Source organism: Coregonus lavaretus (assembly GCF_964263955.1).
Source record: "Coregonus lavaretus genome assembly, chromosome: 3".
Classification (NCBI taxonomy): domain Eukaryota; kingdom Metazoa; phylum Chordata; class Actinopteri; order Salmoniformes; family Salmonidae; genus Coregonus; species Coregonus lavaretus.
This window is the reverse complement of record NC_139990.1, coordinates 78,113,915-78,131,711: the sequence shown is the minus strand read 5'-3', so window position 1 is coordinate 78,131,711 and position 17,797 is coordinate 78,113,915. Positions and strand designations below refer to the sequence as shown.

Here is a 17,797-nt window from a genome sequence, read left to right as displayed (position 1 = left end):
GGCAACCGGAAGGTTGTTGGTTTGAATCTGAGCCGACTAGGTGAAAAATCTGTCGATGTGCCCTTGAGCAAGGCACTTAAGCCTAATTGCTCCTGTAAGTCACTCTGGATAAGAGTGTCTGCTGAATGATGTAAATGTATGATGAGGTCCATTTCGTTAATGTATGATGAGGTCCATTTCGTTAATGTATGATGGGGTGCATTTCGTTAATGTATGATGGGGTGCATTTCGTTAATGTATGATTAGGTGCATTTCGTTTGACATTTTAGCTAAAACACAATGTCTCAGAATGCATTTTAAATAGAAATATGCATCTTTGTTAGTCCAGTTATTTAATATTACATTGCAAAACCTAAAAACTTCACTCCTTCGGGAGAGCGAAATGTTTGACAAATCTTTATTTTATCAAGGTCATTTAAAAAAAAACATAGATCAAATATAAACAATGTGCTTTTTAAAGCGTGTGCAATTTCTAATACAAAAACAAAGTTCAAACTTTATGGAACAATGATTGTGTTGATTGTGGAAAACCACTTCCGCCTGTCCAAGCACTGAGCTTACTTTTAAAGTTCATGAACAGGTCAACTGACCAAAACCCCATATCGGCCCTGTCACATGACATCAGCCATGACAAAACATGGCAAAAATGTTGTCTGTCTGCCAGCCCCATGCAGAACCCCAGTGGAGAGGAAATGGAGCTGCAATGGTCTCTGGCTACATCCCAAATGGCACCCTGTTCCCTATGTGGCTCTGGTCAAATGTAGTGCACTATATAGGGTGCCATTTGGGATGCAGCCTCTGACTGGACCAGGCCTGGTGGAACCAACGTTACTCATTACCCATCTACCCCACCACCTCACCATGGTAACCACATCAAGCTGCCCAGACCACCACGCTACGCTTCCCACTGGGAGAGGGTTTAACATGTAATCACATCCTTCCTCCTCACTTCATTAAGTGCATCTGGAACAAATAAGACGTTGGGATGTTGCCCGGACCAGGAACGGAACAATGAGACGTTGGGATGTTGCCCGGACCAGGAACGGAACAATGAGACGTTGGGATGTTGCCCGGACCAGGAACGGAACAATGAGACGTTGGGATGTTGCCCGGACCAGGAATAGAACAATGAGACGTTGGGATGTTGTCCGGACCAGGAATGGAACACATGTCTCTGACAGCAGACAGGCTGCTGCCATCCAGGTGGGGACTGTTCTGACTAGCTGCGTTACCATGGACGCATCCCAAATGACACCTAACTGAAAACAAAATAGCATGACTCATTTAGCTTCGTCCCACATCTGTTCTGTTTGTGTTCTTGCCAACTCCATTGCTCATTGTTTGTCATGACAATGAGTGACAGTTGGCATGATAACACAGACAGACTGGCACTCAGGTTAGGACCCATTGGCACCACTGGAACATATTTCACTGGATTCTAATTAGAGGAATTAGCTCATGAACGTGTATTTTCTCAACCCACATTGAAGAGATAATTTTCAGTGCTGGAAGGGCAACGTTCTGTTTCAAGGCAAGCCTATTTCCTAAGGCTTTTGCGACATGGGCACAAAGAAACAGTGACTTTACACACCACAGTTCCTGCAGCCATAACCCCAGCAGACTAAAACATTCCAGTGAAACTACACCAGGGTAATCCCTAACGTTTCTCAGCTGTTTGTGTTTCTGTGCTGCTCGCTGCTACATAACAGGGCAACAATGGCCTGCTTGTGACAACAACATTAGACAAATTACAGATCATGAGCTGACGCCAGAAGAGACAGATCATGAGCTGAGACCAGAAGAGACCGATCATGAGCTGAGGCCAGAAGAGACCGATCATGAGCTGAGGCCAGAAGAGACCGATCATGAGCTGAGGCCAGAAGAAACCGATCATGAGCTGAGGCCAGAAGAGACAGATCATGAGCCGAGGCCAGAAGAAACCAATCATGAGCTGAGGCCAGAAGAGGCAGATCATGAGCTGAGGCCAGAAGAGACCGATCATGAGCTGAGGCCAGAAGAGACAGATCATGAGCTGAGGCTAGAAGAGACCGATCATGAGCTGAGGCCAGAAGAGACCGATCATGAGCTGAGGCCAGAAGAGACCGATCATGAGCTGAGGCCAGAAGAGACAGGCTGATTGTGGGCCGGCCAGACTAAACCACTGATTCAAGCTGGTAACAAACAGAGCCACTGTTCAGCTGCCAGTCAGAGTCCAGGACACCTGTGGACCAGGCCAGCTGTGTGTGAGTGAGTGAGTGAGTGAGTACAAGTGCGGTTAGAGAGAACAAAGTGCGGTAAGTCGGTCGGCAGTATTCACCATCAGCTCAGTCAGATGCAGTTTATCAGCTCCAGTCAATATGGACAGTCAATAAGGCAGGAGGAGGAAGACTTAGGGTTCATCTGAAATGGCACCCTATTTCCTAAGGCTTTGGCCAAAAATAGTACACCATAATGGGATTAGGGTGCCGTATTGGACAAAGGCTTCATAGTTCATTCTTCCATATGACCTTCAGCAGGGATCCAGTATAGTCCATACTACAGATGCAGTGACCCACTCAGACCCAGCAGTCCTCAGGCCAGTCAGGGTAGGGCCTCACCAGTTAGCTGGATAGTGAGGCTTCCACTGGTATCCATCTGAACCAACAGCAGGCTGGAATGGTTGCCAGTTACAACCGGTTTGAACTGGACTGGGAGGTGGATGTAGCGTTGGGATCTGGAGGGCAGGGAGAAATGGTAAGAAATCAATACATGGACCAAGTATGTTCGGGTTCAAAGAAACACACAGACAAAACATGGACAGTTACAGACAGACAAAACATGGACCGTTACAGACAGACAAAACATGGACTGAGACAGACAGACAAAACATGGACAGTTACAGACAGACGAAACATGGACAGTTACAGACAGACAAAACATGGACTGTTACAGACAGACAAAACATGGACAGTTACAGACAGACGAAACATGGACAGTTACAGACAGACAAAACATGGACAGTTACAGACAGACGAAACATGGACAGTTACAGACAGACGAAACATGGACAGTTACAGACAGACAAAACATGGACTGTTACAGACAGACGAAACATGGACAGTTACAGACAGACAAAACATGGACTGAGACACACTTTGAGCTGTGATATGAGCAGATGCAAATAATAACATTGCACTGTGTTGATCATGATTACACACCTGACCTGTTGGAATAGAATAGTGTCATCTGACAGATACTGTATAGGTAGTGACAATAGACTGTTTCTTTGGCAAACTCAAACTGGGAAGACAAAAAAAGATAAAGATGTAGCAACAGAAGTTCATTCCACATGGCGATGACGTGAGAATGAGAACGCTATGCATCATGGGAGGAGTCAGGACATGCAGCAAGGTGCCATTCTCCACACCACACCAACTCCAGTATACATTACACCACAGCTAGTACCTGACCTCACCCCCAGAGCCTGACCAACACAGTAGCCTGCTGTCCAGACGATCTCAGGCTGACCCCTGACCTCACCCCCAGGCCCAGAGCCTGACCAACACAGTAGCCTGCTGTCCAGACGCTGTCAGGCTGACCCCTGACCTCACCCCCAGGCCCAGAGCTGACCAACACAGTAGGCTGCTGTCCAGACGCTCTCAGGCTGACCCCTGACCTCACCCCCAGGCCCAGAGCCTGACCAACACAGTAGCCTGCTGTCCAGACGATCTCAGGCTGACCCCTGACCTCACCCCCAGGCCCAGAGCCTGACCAACACAGTAGCCTGCTGTCCAGACGATCTCAGGCTGACCCCTGACCTCACCCCCAGGCCCAGAGCCTGACCAACACAGTAGCCTGCTGTCCAGACGCTGTCAGGCTGACCCCTGACCTCACCCCCAGGCCCAGAGCTGACCAACACAGTAGGCTGCTGTCCAGACGCTCTCAGGCTGACCCCTGACCTCACCCCCAGGCCCAGAGCTGACCATCACAGTAGGCTGCTGTCCAGACGCTCTCAGGCTGACCCCTGACCTCACCCCCAGGCCCAGAGCCTGACCAACACAGTAGCCTGCTGTCCAGACGATCTCAGGCTGACCCCTAACCTCACCCCCAGGCCCAGAGCTGACCAACACAGTAACCTGCTGTCCAGACGATCTCAGGCTGACCCCTGACCTCACCCCCAGGCCCAGAGCTGACCAACACAGTAACCTGCTGTCCAGACGATCTCAGGCTGACCCCTGACCTCACCCCCAGGCCCAGAGCCTGACCAACACAGTAGCCTGCTGTCCAGACGCTGTCAGGCTGACCCCTGACCTCACCCCCAGGCCCAGAGCTGACCAACACAGTAGGCTGCTGTCCAGACGCTCTCAGGCTGACCCCTGACCTCACCCCCAGGCCCAGAGCTGACCAACACAGTAGCCTGCTGTCCAGACGCTCTCAGGCTGACCCCTGACCTCACCCCCAGGCCCAGAGCTGACCAACACAGTAACCTGCTGTCCAGACGCTCTCAGGCTGACCCCTGACCTCACCCCCAGAGCCTGACCAACACAGTAGCCTGCTGTCCAGACGCTCTCAGGCTGACCCCTGACCTCAGGACCAGACCAACACAGTAGCCTGCTGTCCAGACGCTCTCAGGCTGACCCCTGACCTCAGCCCCAGACCAACACAGTAGCCTGCTGTCCAGATGCTCTCAGGCTGACCCCTGACCTCAGGCCCAGAGCCTGACCAACACAGTAGCCTGCTGTCCAGACGCTCTCAGGCTGACCCCTGACCTCACCCCCAGGCCCAGAGCTGACCAACACAGTAACCTGCTGTCCAGACGCTCTCAGGCCGATCCCGCTCAGTGGTCTTCAACAGCATTAGGAGCAGGGAGTCACACTCAGGTTACACACACTGCATCAATCACAGCCTTTCAGTACATCATAGCCAGGTCCCAGACCTGGTTGGGCCATCTTGGTCAACTTCTATGGTCATTGTATAGATCTGCGGCCAGGCTAACAGAAGAGGAATACGACCATCGTGATGTGGTGTTGACTCACCTTAGTGAATATTTGGAATGCTTGATGTGGAAAGGCTCTCTAGGGCTTAGGAACCTCAGCTGCAACATTAGACAAGCTCAACATCAAATCCATGCAACGCAAAGCATTCTTGGTAGTTATCACATCAATCACACAGCTCATGCAATGATTATGTGTGTGTGTGTGTGTGTGTGTGTGTGTGTGTGTGTGTTGCTCACCCCATGCGTGTCAAAGGAGTTGTTTCTCATGTTGACCTTCAGCGTGCTGGTCTCCCCCACCCTGGTAGGGGGGAAGGAGTAGAGGACCTGAGGGGCGTACACACCCCTACCAAGAGCCTCTTCCTGACTGGAACACAACATCCACCTGTCACAACCTCATACATTTAACATCCACCTGGCCCTTCCTCCTCCGTGGGCTTCTGAGCAGTTATCCTTCAGATCAAATCAAGAGCTATATCTGAATGTTTACCAGATAGCCAGCTGACTGACTAACTAGTGCTCCTGTTTTGTGATACACTCCTCTTGTTTTTATAGTCAACACTAGTGAGACATGACTGCCAGTCCTTACCCAGTCCTGCCCCCAGCAGCAGCAACAACAGGGTCAGGTCTCATCCTGGTCTTGAAGGTAGCATCAGTCTTCACCAAAGAACAGTCTGCTTCCTGAGGAGCCTCCACTGGACCAACCTTAACACCCTGAAACACACAATCATCATCATCATCACCACCACCGCAACCCGCAACCCCCCCCCCCCTATTCAAAACGACCCTACTTTAAAAAACTCTCTCTTCATCCTTCTGCTAGTTGAGACTTGCTCACATTGGGAAGACTTCTGCAAAGCAGGAAGTCACCCTGCAGTATATGATGATGTCCTATAACAGTCTACTCACAGTGCCACAGAGCTGGAAGCGTATCCTGGTCTTGTGCTGAGGCTCGGCCACAGGGTGACACTCCAGGTCCCAGAACTGAGCATAGTCCCCTCGGTCCCTCGGCAGGAAGGTGATGGGCACCTGGAGAGGAGACACAGACATCAACAGGAGGACAACACCCATCATGGGCTAAGCCCCACAAGGCATCCTATTGACCGGAGACACATAGGACATGCCCAGTCATCCTCCAAATGGTAATATGTATGGAAGGGCTATTCAACTAGATTCTTACGGGGGCCAGATTTATAATATAATATGCCATTTAGCAGACGCTTTTATCCAAAGCGACTTACAGTCATGTGTGCATACATTTTTCCCTTTGGGTGGTCCCAATTCTTTTTGCTTAATGTTCAGAATCGATCAAAGGGCCATTCTAAATGGATAAACTGGCCAGATCTGGCCCGCGGGCCACCAGTTGAATAGCCCTGATGTATGTTCTGGGGCCAGAGGTGTGACTGGGTAAAGCTAGGAGGTCAGTAACCCTAATAAAGCCATAGGTATGGGTAGGGGTAGAGATGGAGTAATCACCTGCATCTTGTCGTGTGCTCCCAGGGTTCCAGAGACTCTGGGACATCTGAAGGCTGTGTAGGTGGCCCGGTAAACGTCCCCACTGCTGTCCACCCCCTTTACATAGGGAGGGGCGAAGGATGACAGGTACCACCTCACCTGTTCTCCTCTATTCTCCACCTCCACAGAGGACTCTGACCAAGGAAGAGACAGCCTTTAGATCAAAACACTGGAAAACCACCCACTCATGCAGGAACAGTCTTCAAAAACATACACAGCATTTTGTATTATCCTAGAGGGGAAATGTGTTTATTTTGACTGGCAATTGCAAAGTACAGAGATTATAGATATGTCCCAATGCTGAGTAACGCTGGGGAGTCAGAGATTATAGATATGTCCCAATGCTGAGTAACGCTGGGAGTCAGAGATTATAGATATGTCCCAATGCTGAGTAACGCTGGGGTCAGAGATGATAGATATGTCCCAACGCTGAGTAACGCTGGGAGTCAGATTATAGATATGTCCCAATGCTGAGTAACGCTGGGGAGTCAGAGATTATAGATATGTCCCAATGCTAAGTAACGCTGGGGAGTCAGAGATTATAGATATGTCCCAACGCTGAGTAACGCTGGGAGTCAGAGTGTCTCCTACCTGAGGTGTCTCCTGAGGGCGTGGCAGGAAACATGATGGTGCGGTTACTGATCTCCACCGTGGCTGGAGCTGCCCTGGTCAGGGTCTGGGGGGGTCGGCCTGCAGGGGGCAGCATGGTGGTGGGCATGGGGGTAGCAGTCTGGGGGGGAAGGGGGGCTAGGGACCGGTCTGCTGGGGCGGTTGATACATCCAGAGCTAGGTCCTGACGGATCTGGATTCTGATGAACTGGAGAGAAAATAACATGTTAACAATAAACTAACATTAATCTAGGATGACGCTAATTCAAAGTACATCATGTTAGCAGTTACAATACAACAGTATGATGGAGAGAACATCAAGAGGGTGAGGTGACCACTACATCAAGACATTGAGGAGGTGACCACTACATCAAGACATTGAGGAGGTGACCACTACATCAAGACATTGAGGAGGTGACCACTACATCAAGACATTGAGGAGGTGACCACTACATCAAGACATTGAGGAGGTGACCACTACCTTCTGTTGGCTGTCACACTGGACATAGATCTGTCCACTCCATGGCAATGTGGAAGACCTGGTTGCTAGGGACGGATTAGGACTGATGAGGATCTGGAGGTGGCACCTGGGAAAACAACAACTAACTATGGTGAAACATTCCTATTAATATAGTCACCTGGGAAAACAACAACTAACTATGGTGAAACATTCCTATTAATATAGTCACCTGGGAAAACAACAACTAACTATGGTGAAACATTCCTATTAATATAGTCACCTGGGAAAACAACAACTAACTATGGTGAAACATTCCTATTAATATAGTCACCTGGGAAAACAACAACTAACTATGGTGAAACATTCCTATTAATATAGTCACCTGGGAAAACAACAACTAACTATGGTGAAACATTCCTATTAATATAGTCACCTGGGAAAACAACAACTAACTATGGTGAAACCCTCCTACTCATAATACCACAAAGTAGCTGACATGAGACATGAGTTTGAGGAAAAATACAGTATTTAAGAGTTTGTACAACATTGGACTGGCTACTAAGAAGGAAACCATTTGAAGCCCAGTTCTGGGATGATAACACAGGATTTATGAATAGAATAAGGTGTGTGCAAGGCTTCCTATCCTGTGGTTCTATGTAGAAGTTCATGCTGAGCTGTAACGGTTGGCTGGACAGGACAACTCAAAGCTGTGTGTGTGTGTGTGTGTGTGTGTGTGTGTGTGTACGTACTGTGGTTCTATGACTCCATGCTGAGGGGTAACAGTGAGACAGTGGGCTGGCCAGGACAACTCAAAGCTCAGCTCTCTGGATGATGAGTGGTTCTGGATCTGGACGTGTCTGGTTTCGGCGACTCCGTCTGGACACATTATCAACCAAAGGAAAGGGTTCACAATTCTACTCTGCTAAAAACCACACTTTTTATGAAAAGAAAACCTGGAGCAGCAACGTTTCTGTCCTGAGAGACCTTGCTCAGGCTGCAAAGAGCACAGAGTTTGTCACAAACAGAAGAGACCTTGCACAGGCTGCAAAGAGCACAGAGTTTGTCACAAACAGAAGAGACCTTGCTCAGGCTGCAAAGAGCACAGAGTTTGTCACAAACATTGACATGATAATACTGACTGATAGTGGGAGAGGTGAGAACCAGCTGTTCAGGCTGGAGGCTCCAGGAGTCCCTGTGGTCCCCTGGTTCTGTCCCCGTCTGAGAGGCCTCTGTCCTGGGTAACGCTGGGCCTTGAGGACCCTTCACAGGCAGTACATCCAGAGACACGTTGCTGATGTGACGGTCTGAGTTGCCAAAACCACTACAACATGATAATAACAACGTTATACAACCATTAACATCATACTGTTAGTATAAGTCAACACCACTAGAACAACGTTATATAACCATTAAAGGGATACTTTGGGATTTTGTCAATGAGGCCATTTACAATGCCTTCAGAAAGTATTCACACCCCTTGACCTTTTCCACGCTGTTGTGTTACAGCCTGAATTTAAAATGGACTCAATTCGTTTTTTATTTGTTTTTTTATCACTGGCCTACAAACAATACCCCATAATGTCAAAGTGGAATTATGTTTAGACATTTTTACAAATTAATAAAAAAATGAAAAGCTGAAATGTCTTGAGTCAGTTAGTATTCAACCCCTTCGTCATGGCAAGTTTAAATAAGTTGAGTAAAAATGTGCTTAACAAGTCACATAATAAGTTGCATGTGTGCAATAATAGTGTTTAACATGATTGTTGAATGACTACCTCATCTCTGTACCCCACACATACAATTATCTGTAAGGTCCCTCAGTCGAGCAGTGAATTTCAAAACAGATTCAACCACAAAAAGGAGGTTTTCCAATGTCTCGCAAAGAAGGGCACCTATTGGTAGATGGGTAAAAAAAAAAAAAAAGCAGATATTGAATATCCTGTTGAGCATGGTGAAGTTATTGAGCGCATCCTGTCGGGCTGTATCACCGCCTGGTACGGCAACTGCACCACCCGCAACCGCAGGGCTCTCCAGAGGGTGGTGCGGTCTGCCGAACGCATTACCGGGGGCACACTGCCTGCCCTCCAGGACACCTACAGCACCCGATGTCACAGGAAGGCCAAAACGATCTTTTATTTTTATTTTTTTATTTTAGTCATTTTAGCAGACGCTCTCATCCAGAGCAATTTACAGTTAGTACATTATTTATATATTTTTTTCATACTGGCCCCCCGTGGGAATCGAACCCACAACCCTGGCGTTGCAAACCCCATGCTCTACCAACTGAGCTACATCATCAAGGACAACCACCCAAGCCACTGCCTGTTCACCCCGGTATCATCCAGAAGGCGAGGTCAGTACAGGTGCATCAAAGCTGGAACCGAGAGACTGAAAAACAGCTTCTATCTCAAGGCCATCAGACTGTTAAATAGCCATCACTAGCACATTAGAGGCTGCTGCTGCCTGTTGAAATCACTGGCCACTTTAAAAAAATGGAACACTAGTCACTTTAATAATGTTTACATATCTGCATTACTCATCTCATATGTATATACTGTATTCTATACTATTCTACTGTATTTTAGTCCATGCCGCTCTAACATCGCTTGTCCATATATGTATATATTCTTAATTCATTCCTTACATAGATTTGTGTGTATTGGGTACATGTTGTGAAATTGTTAGATATTACTGCACTGTCGGAGCTAGAAGCACAAGCATTTCACTACACCCGCAATAACATCTGCTAAACACGTGTATGTGATCAATAAAATTTGATTTGAATTACACTTTGGATGGTGTATCAATACACAGTCACTACAAAGATACAGGCGTCCTTCCTAACTCAGTTGCTGGAGAGGAAGGAAACCGCTCAGGGATTTCACCACGAGGCCAATGGTGACTTTAAAACAGTTAGAGAGTTTAATGGCTGTGATGGGAGAAAACTGAGGATGGATCAACAACATTGTAGTTACTCCACAATACTAACCTAAATGACAGTGAAAATAAGGAAGCTTGTACAGAATAAAAATATTCTGTTTGCAACTGCAAAAAAATGTGGCAAAGCAATTCACTTTTTGTCCTGAATACATTTTACAATTTTGTCATTTAGCAGATGCTCTTATCCAGAGCGACTTGCAGTTATTGAGTGCATAATTTTTTTTTTTTTCATAATCGAACCCACAACCCTGGCGTTGCAAGCGCCATGCTCTACCAACTGAGCTACACGGGGCCCATGTACAACACATTACTGAGTACCACTCCCCATATTTTCAAGCATGGTGGTGGCTGCATCATGTTATGATGGGTATGCTTGTAATCGTTAAGGACTGGGGAGTTATTTTGGGGATAAAAAAAGAAACGGAATGGAGCTAAGCACAGGCAAAATCCTAGAGGAAACCCTGTTTCAGTCTGGTTTCCACTAGACACTGGGAGATGAATTCACCTTTCAGCAGGACAATCAATAACCTAAAATACAAGGCCAAATCTACACTGGAGTTGCTTCCCAAGAAGACAGTGAATGGTTCCTGAGTGACTAGTTAGTTTTCAATTAAATCTGCTTAAAAATCTATGGCAAGACCTGAAAATGGTTGTCTAGCAATGATCAACAACCAACTTGACAGAACATGAAGAATTTTGAAAAGAATAATGTGAAATGTTGCACAATCCAGGTGTGGAAAGCTCTTAGAGACTTACCCAGAAAGACTCACAGCTGTAATCGCTGCCGACATGTATTGACTTGGGGGGGTTCAATACTAATCTAAATCAAGATAGTTTTATTTTTTATGAATTTTATACAAATGTTTGAATTTTCTTCCACTTTGACATTAGAGTATGTTGTGTTGATAAAAAATTACAATTAAATCCCACTTTGTAAGAGAACAAAATGTGTTAAAAGTCCAGGGGTGTGAATACTTTCTGATGGCACAGTATCTACTTCCCCAGATTCAGATGAACTCGTGGATACCACTAATGTCTCTGTGAGCGGTTTGAAGGAAGTTGCTAACTAGCTCTAGCGCAATTGCTAACTAGCGTTAGCAGAACTGCTAAGTAGCATTAGCATAATGACCGGAAGCCAATCTGCTAGCATGCTACCAGTTGCGCTAACGCTAGTTAGCAATTGCACTAGCGCTAGTCAGCAACTTCCTTCAAACCACTCAGACATAAAAATGGTATCCATGAGTTCATCTGACTCTGGGGCAGTAAATAAAGGGACTCATCAACAAACTTCCGAAGTATCCCTTTATCATCATACTGTTAGTATACCTCAAGTAACAGAATGTGTTTGGAGGACCAGGATAAGATTTGTTTCAGACATGATGGGCTGGTTTCTCAGACACAGATGAAGCGTAGCCCTGGACTAAAAATATATTTCAATGGAGATTCTCCTTTGAGCAAATGTCCTTGTCTAGGACTCACTAGGCTTTACCTGTGTCTGGGAAACTGCCCCCATGACCGCATTTACTCAGGGTGCAAAATTATTGGCAAAAGATGTGATTGGTCAAAATAACAATTTGTGGCAAAATATCAGAATTGGGCTGCTTGTGTGTTATAAGCAGAAAGAAACACACTAGGAACCAAATGAGAAGGTGTTACATGAAAACATTCATATGATTATGTTCTTTCCTAAGGTATGATATTCCCCCTGTCAGTCCCAGTACCTGTCAGCCTCTGAGCCTCTCCTGGTGACAGCTAGGGGGGGCTGAACGTGGACCTGGTGGTCACTCTCTCCAGAGTCCAATGTCTCTGTGCTGCCCAGCACTGACAACACCACCTTACTCAGGTTCCCATAGAACAACTGGGCCTGGTTGGGGCTCTGGGGAAGGTCGTAGGCTGGAGACAGACAGCATTGGAAACCATGAGCTAAACATAGGGGGTCAAGTCTACACTTCCACATGTGTACTTGGAGGAATAAAAGTGAATACATACATACATACATACATACATACATACATACATACAGACACAGGACTATACATCCTTTAATAACAGAACCGCTGGTCATTTTGACCATTTTATTATATTTAATTTATTTTAGGAGGGCATGTCATTTTTATGAATGGTTTCCCCCCGTTGCCCCTCCTTCTCCCAACACTAAGGCCCGCTCTGCTCCTTCTTCCGACAGTTGAAAGTGCAGCGCCCAGCTGATAATCACACCGACATTTGCCTGGAAACTGAACCTAAACTGTACTGAAACTAATTTCACATTTAACAGATAAAATATACTGGGGAGAGTTGATGAGTGACGGGGAGCGAACGATTCAGAGTTATGGAATCACATTGTGATGAAGTAAAGGGACAGTTGATGAGCGACTGGGAGCAAATGATTCAGAGTTATGGTATCACATTGTGATGAAGAACAGGGACAGTTGATGAGCGACGGGGAGCGAACGATTCAGAGTTATGGAATCACATTGTGATGAAGAACGGGGACAGTTGATGAGCGACGGGGAGCGAACGATTCAGAGTTATGGAATCACATTGTGATGAAGAACAGGGACATTCTATTATACTGACCCATTCTAATTCTAATCTTAACATCGTATGTACCCTATATCAGTCTACTCTGGCCTACTTGGAGTAGGCTACACAGTGATAGCGTGTGTAATTGTACATGCTGAACGGATTTCAATATCTGGGAAAATATCCACATCGGGCAGCAGGGGCGAGTGTCGGAGACTGTGGTGAAAAAAATAAATAATAATTATATATATATATATATAGTAAAGTGGTTGTCACGCTGGCTATCATAAAGGTGAATGCACCAATTTGTAAGTCGCTCTGGATAAGAGCGTCTGCTAAATGACGAAAATGTAAATGTAAGAAGGATCTGGATCAAGGTTGGAGTGTCGGAGAATGGGGTGATGAGGCTTGTGGAACGTTGGCAACGGGAGCAATGTCACCATGGACAATTTATTCACTTCACTGTCATTGGAGAACAAGTTGCCTGCAAAGGAAAGAAGTCTGGCCGGCACCATGAACAATTAATAGGGGAGGACGGGCTCGTGGTAATGGCTGGAGCGGAATGGGTCAAATAAGTCAAACACATGATTTCCAGGTATTTGATGACATTCCATTCGCTCTGTTCCAGCCATTATTATAAGCCATCCTCCCATTTTAATTGTTCATGGTGCAGGCCAGACTTCTTCTCTTTGCAGGCAACTTGTTCTCCAATGACAGTGAAGTGAATAAATTGTCCATGGTGACATTGCTCCCGTTGCCAACGTTCCACAAGCCTCATCACCCCATTCTCCGACACTCCAACCTTGATCCAGGCACAACGGTCTTTACCGGAGTAACGAATGAGACACCAAAATATTCCAACACTTGGGCTGTTGTTGCATCACATGCACAATCACAACAGCTATTAGTCACTTGACTGTCATTCAGAAAATTCCTTCCTGGATCAGGTGTGAAAATATTATAAACTGCTCAACAGCAAATGCGCATCCAACAAGTATTATGCATAATCATTGAAGAACCACGTTAATGACAGTATTGATTTAGGTTTTAAGTATCAAGGTAAGGTGATTTTCAGTTAGAAGCATTTGATTTTGCAATCGCATTGATTTTGGGGGATTTGTGTGCCCATGAGAACTGTTTTCACCCCGTAACATAAGGAGACACAAAATATTACGTAGTTAGACTGCATTTCTGAGATCTCTACACAAAAAATGTCTGACAGCTAGATCCACGATCCTTACAGGGTTCATGTTTAATGTCTAATTTAACTGACTAATGCTTAATATTTGATATAACGACAACTTACACTGCTATAAATGTAAGGACAGAAAAGTAATGTTTTATGTCCCATGATTTTGGACAAATCCATCAAGAAGCCAACCATGAGAAAGTGTTAAACATAGGTTTTAAATCAACTCATGAATATTTTTGAATATAGCCATGTTCCCCCCTTATATCTTAATGTAATGACATGAACATGTGAAGGAACATTTTATGTTTGTGCGTCTCTAATGACCAATTCGACTGGGTTCATGCAAGTGACTGATTGATGGTGCCTGGGTGAAATGCTCACTATCAGTATAAGCAATTTGGCAGTCCGCCCAGAACATTGTTTTGAGAATCGAAAGGGCTTTCTCAGTTTCAAGGTCTCAGCTTGGAGAGAAAAAGCCTTGTGAGGTATTGGTCGGTCACATGCACGAACCAAAAGTTAATGATGAATTCATTATGAATAATGAATAATGTAAATCATGCAAATATAACTTGTCTGTGTAAGCAGTATATAAGAGAACTAACGGGACTGCCCCGGCGGAGCTGCCGACCGACGTGTACTACGTTGCATTGAGTTTGTTGGAACCTCTCCAGCTTGCTGATAATAAAGAATGATTAATTTAAGATTGACTTCAGGTGTCCCTGGTGGTAATTCCACAACAAACATTTTTTTGCTGATTATTATGAATGACTTATCGACAGCTGTTGTCCAGCGTAGTAAATCCTCACTGATACCCTAGTTTCTAGAACAGGGGTCTCCAACAGGTTGATCTACCAGTAGCTACCAGACCACCTATGAGCAGCTCGCCAAAATCAATTCAGACCGCAAAATGTGACAAACAAATATCACAAGTATCAGACTCTGGAAGCTCCCAGCTACTATCTAACCAAGGCAACATTGACATTTTCCCACTCCTGTTCTAGAAAGACCCATGACCCTTACCCTCCAGGACCTGCTCCTCCCCCAGGAACCTCTCGTTGAAGTTGAGTCCTTTCAGCAGACTGTTCTCCGACAGAATCTTCCTGCCTGCCTCGGGCTTCGACAGCAGCAACCTGGGGGACAGGAGATGGAGAGAGTAGTGAAATGAGTCTCCTTACAGTGTGTGCTGTAAATCAAACAGAGGGCCTGGAGGACAGCAGAGACTGTTCTGTCTGACAGCCTGAAACAACCTCTTCAAAAGACACTAATGCTATTGCTTCATAAGATTGCTGTTTAAAGTCAAGTTAATGACAGATTAGTCCATGTAAGAAACCGAGGGACAGGTCCTCACCTCCTGAACTGTTGTCGTGAGACCTCGTCTCCACAGAAGAGACAGACTGTGGCCAGGAGGGCATTAGCTGACTGACACAGAGTCTGCTCTCTATGGGTCACCTTCATCAGAACCGTGATCACCTAGACAAGAAGAAAGGAGCCACAGGTTAACTAGCAGGTATGTGTCACTCCAGTACAGCCTAGGGAAGGTTACCAGTCCACAAACACCTGGTTCAACTGGCATTCAAATAGAAAACGTAATGTTGTCATCAAACAGAAAGATGCCAAGGGAAGTATCCAAGGTAATACAAAATATTTAACTAAACATTCCAGAGAATGTGAATGTTAGAAACAGCTCTACAGCTCTCATGTCAGGTCTCTGGCAGGTAGTCCAGTTCAAACCAACTTGACAAGGTGTCATTCAGTCAGGTCTCTGGCAGGTAGTCCAGTTCAAACCAACTTGACAAGGTGTCATTCAGTCAGGTCTCTGTCAGGTAGTCCAGTTCAAACCAACTTGACAAGGTGTCATTCAGTCAGGTCTCTGTCAGGTAGTCCAGTTCAAACCAACTTGACAAGGTGTCATTCAGTCAGGTCTCTGGCAGGTAGTCCAGTTCAAACCAACTTGACAAGGTGTCATTCAGTCAGGTCTCTGGCAGGTAGTCCAGTTCAAACCAACTTGACAAGGTGTCATTCAGTCAGGTCTCTGACAGGTAGTCCAGTTCAAACCAACTTGACAAGGTGTCATTCAGTCAGGTCTCTGACAGGTAGTCCAGTTCAAACCAACTTGACAAGGTGTCATTCAGTCAGGTCTCTGGCAGGTAGTCCAGTTCAAACCAACTTGACAAGGTGTCATTCAGTCAGGTCTCTGTCAGGTAGTCCAGTTCAAACCAACTTGACAAGGTGTCATTCAGTCAGGTCTCTGGCAGGTAGTCCAGATCAAACCAACTTGACAAGGTGTCATTCAGTCAGGTCTGACAGGTAGTCCAGTTCAAACCAACTTGACAAGGTATCATTCAGTCAGGTCTCTGACAGGTAGTCCAGTTCAAACCAACTTGACAAGGTGTCATTCAGTCAGGTCTCTGACAGGTAGTCCAGTTCAAACCAACTTGACAAGGTGTCATTCAGTCAGGTCTCTTTGACAGTTAGTCCAGATAAAACCAACTTGACAAGGTGTCAACCAGAACCTCCTTTCTGACCACATGCAGAAATGTTGAAACAAGTCATGTGTCCTACCTCCTGTGTCCTCTCCTTCAGTACTAACTGAGATGGAGAGAGGCTGATGACAGATGAGTCCATGACAGAGCGTGTCTGAAGGTCAGAGTAGGGAACAGCCTTAATGAAGGCAGCCCTGGAACCAGTGTTCCTCACACACACACACAGCTTGGACACCTGGCCTGCTGCAACACCCATTAGCATAGCCACGTAGCCATCTGAACGCTTCCTGGTGTCTTCCAGAATAATGCTACTGGTCCCTCCATAGCCTGATAGTGGGATCTGGGGGGAAGAGAGAGAGGAGACAATGAGCATTGTCTTACTTCCTGATTGTGTATTTGGATGTGAGGCATATAGCTGGATCTACATAACCCATTCATTATCACACTCATTTTGAGGTCTGAAAACATCTGACAACTTTGACTTTAAAGTGTAATGTCCCTTTAAGATCAGAAACCACCATTGAAAACCAGTCTGGTCGCTTCAGTGAATAACTAGGTCCTGGGGACCCAAATATGTGCACATTTCTGTTGTTGCACTACACACTTGACTTAAATAACCAACTCCTCATCAAGCCTTTGATTAGCGGAATCAGGATTGGAGTGCTAGGGCAACGACTAAGGACCAGGATGAAGAAGCTTCGGTCTACAGGATGTTAGGGTAGAGAGAGCCTCACAGTGAACTTGATGCCAGGCTGTGAGGGCCGTACTCCAGACTGTTTGATCTCCAGCTTGGCCAGGGTGCAGGCCACCCGGGTGGGGGCAAACAGCAGGTGGACCACAACATCCTCCCTGGGCCGGATGGACAGCTCTCTGTGCCGGGTCAACCTTTCCTCTAGTCCAAAGCTACTCTGGAGCTGGGATGGATATATTACATTAACAGATAGAAAGGGGAGAGACAGGAGAGAGAGAGAGAGGGACGGAGAGAGAGAGAATCGCTAAAACGATACAGAAATACACTACGGAAAAAGAAGGAACAGCACATCAGAAATCAGCTCAATATAATTGAAGAATCCATAGACTAACCACTTTTGGGAAAATTGGAA

The 17,797-nt window shown here is 46.0% G+C and overlaps 1 protein-coding gene across 1 annotated transcript in view; it reads right to left on the bottom strand.

Moving 5' to 3' along the window:
- Positions 1–383: 383 nt before the first annotated feature.
- cep192 (centrosomal protein 192) overlaps positions 384–17,797 on the bottom strand; it is a 58,154-nt gene continuing 40,740 nt past the window's right edge. The window contains exons 32-46 of the mRNA XM_084157915.1: positions 17,429–17,608; positions 16,774–17,034; positions 15,560–15,681; positions 15,232–15,341; positions 12,218–12,389; positions 8,696–8,877; positions 8,306–8,432; positions 7,578–7,683; positions 7,079–7,304; positions 6,449–6,621; positions 5,882–6,001; positions 5,562–5,686; positions 5,213–5,339; positions 5,016–5,074; positions 384–2,713 (exon numbers count right to left, since the gene is read on the bottom strand). Coding sequence (XP_084014041.1) covers positions 2,581–2,713; positions 5,016–5,074; positions 5,213–5,339; positions 5,562–5,686; positions 5,882–6,001; positions 6,449–6,621; positions 7,079–7,304; positions 7,578–7,683; positions 8,306–8,432; positions 8,696–8,877; positions 12,218–12,389; positions 15,232–15,341; positions 15,560–15,681; positions 16,774–17,034; positions 17,429–17,608 — 2,223 coding nt within the window. The 3' untranslated portion in view covers positions 384–2,580. The remainder of the gene's footprint in view (positions 2,714–5,015; positions 5,075–5,212; positions 5,340–5,561; positions 5,687–5,881; positions 6,002–6,448; positions 6,622–7,078; positions 7,305–7,577; positions 7,684–8,305; positions 8,433–8,695; positions 8,878–12,217; positions 12,390–15,231; positions 15,342–15,559; positions 15,682–16,773; positions 17,035–17,428; positions 17,609–17,797) is intronic.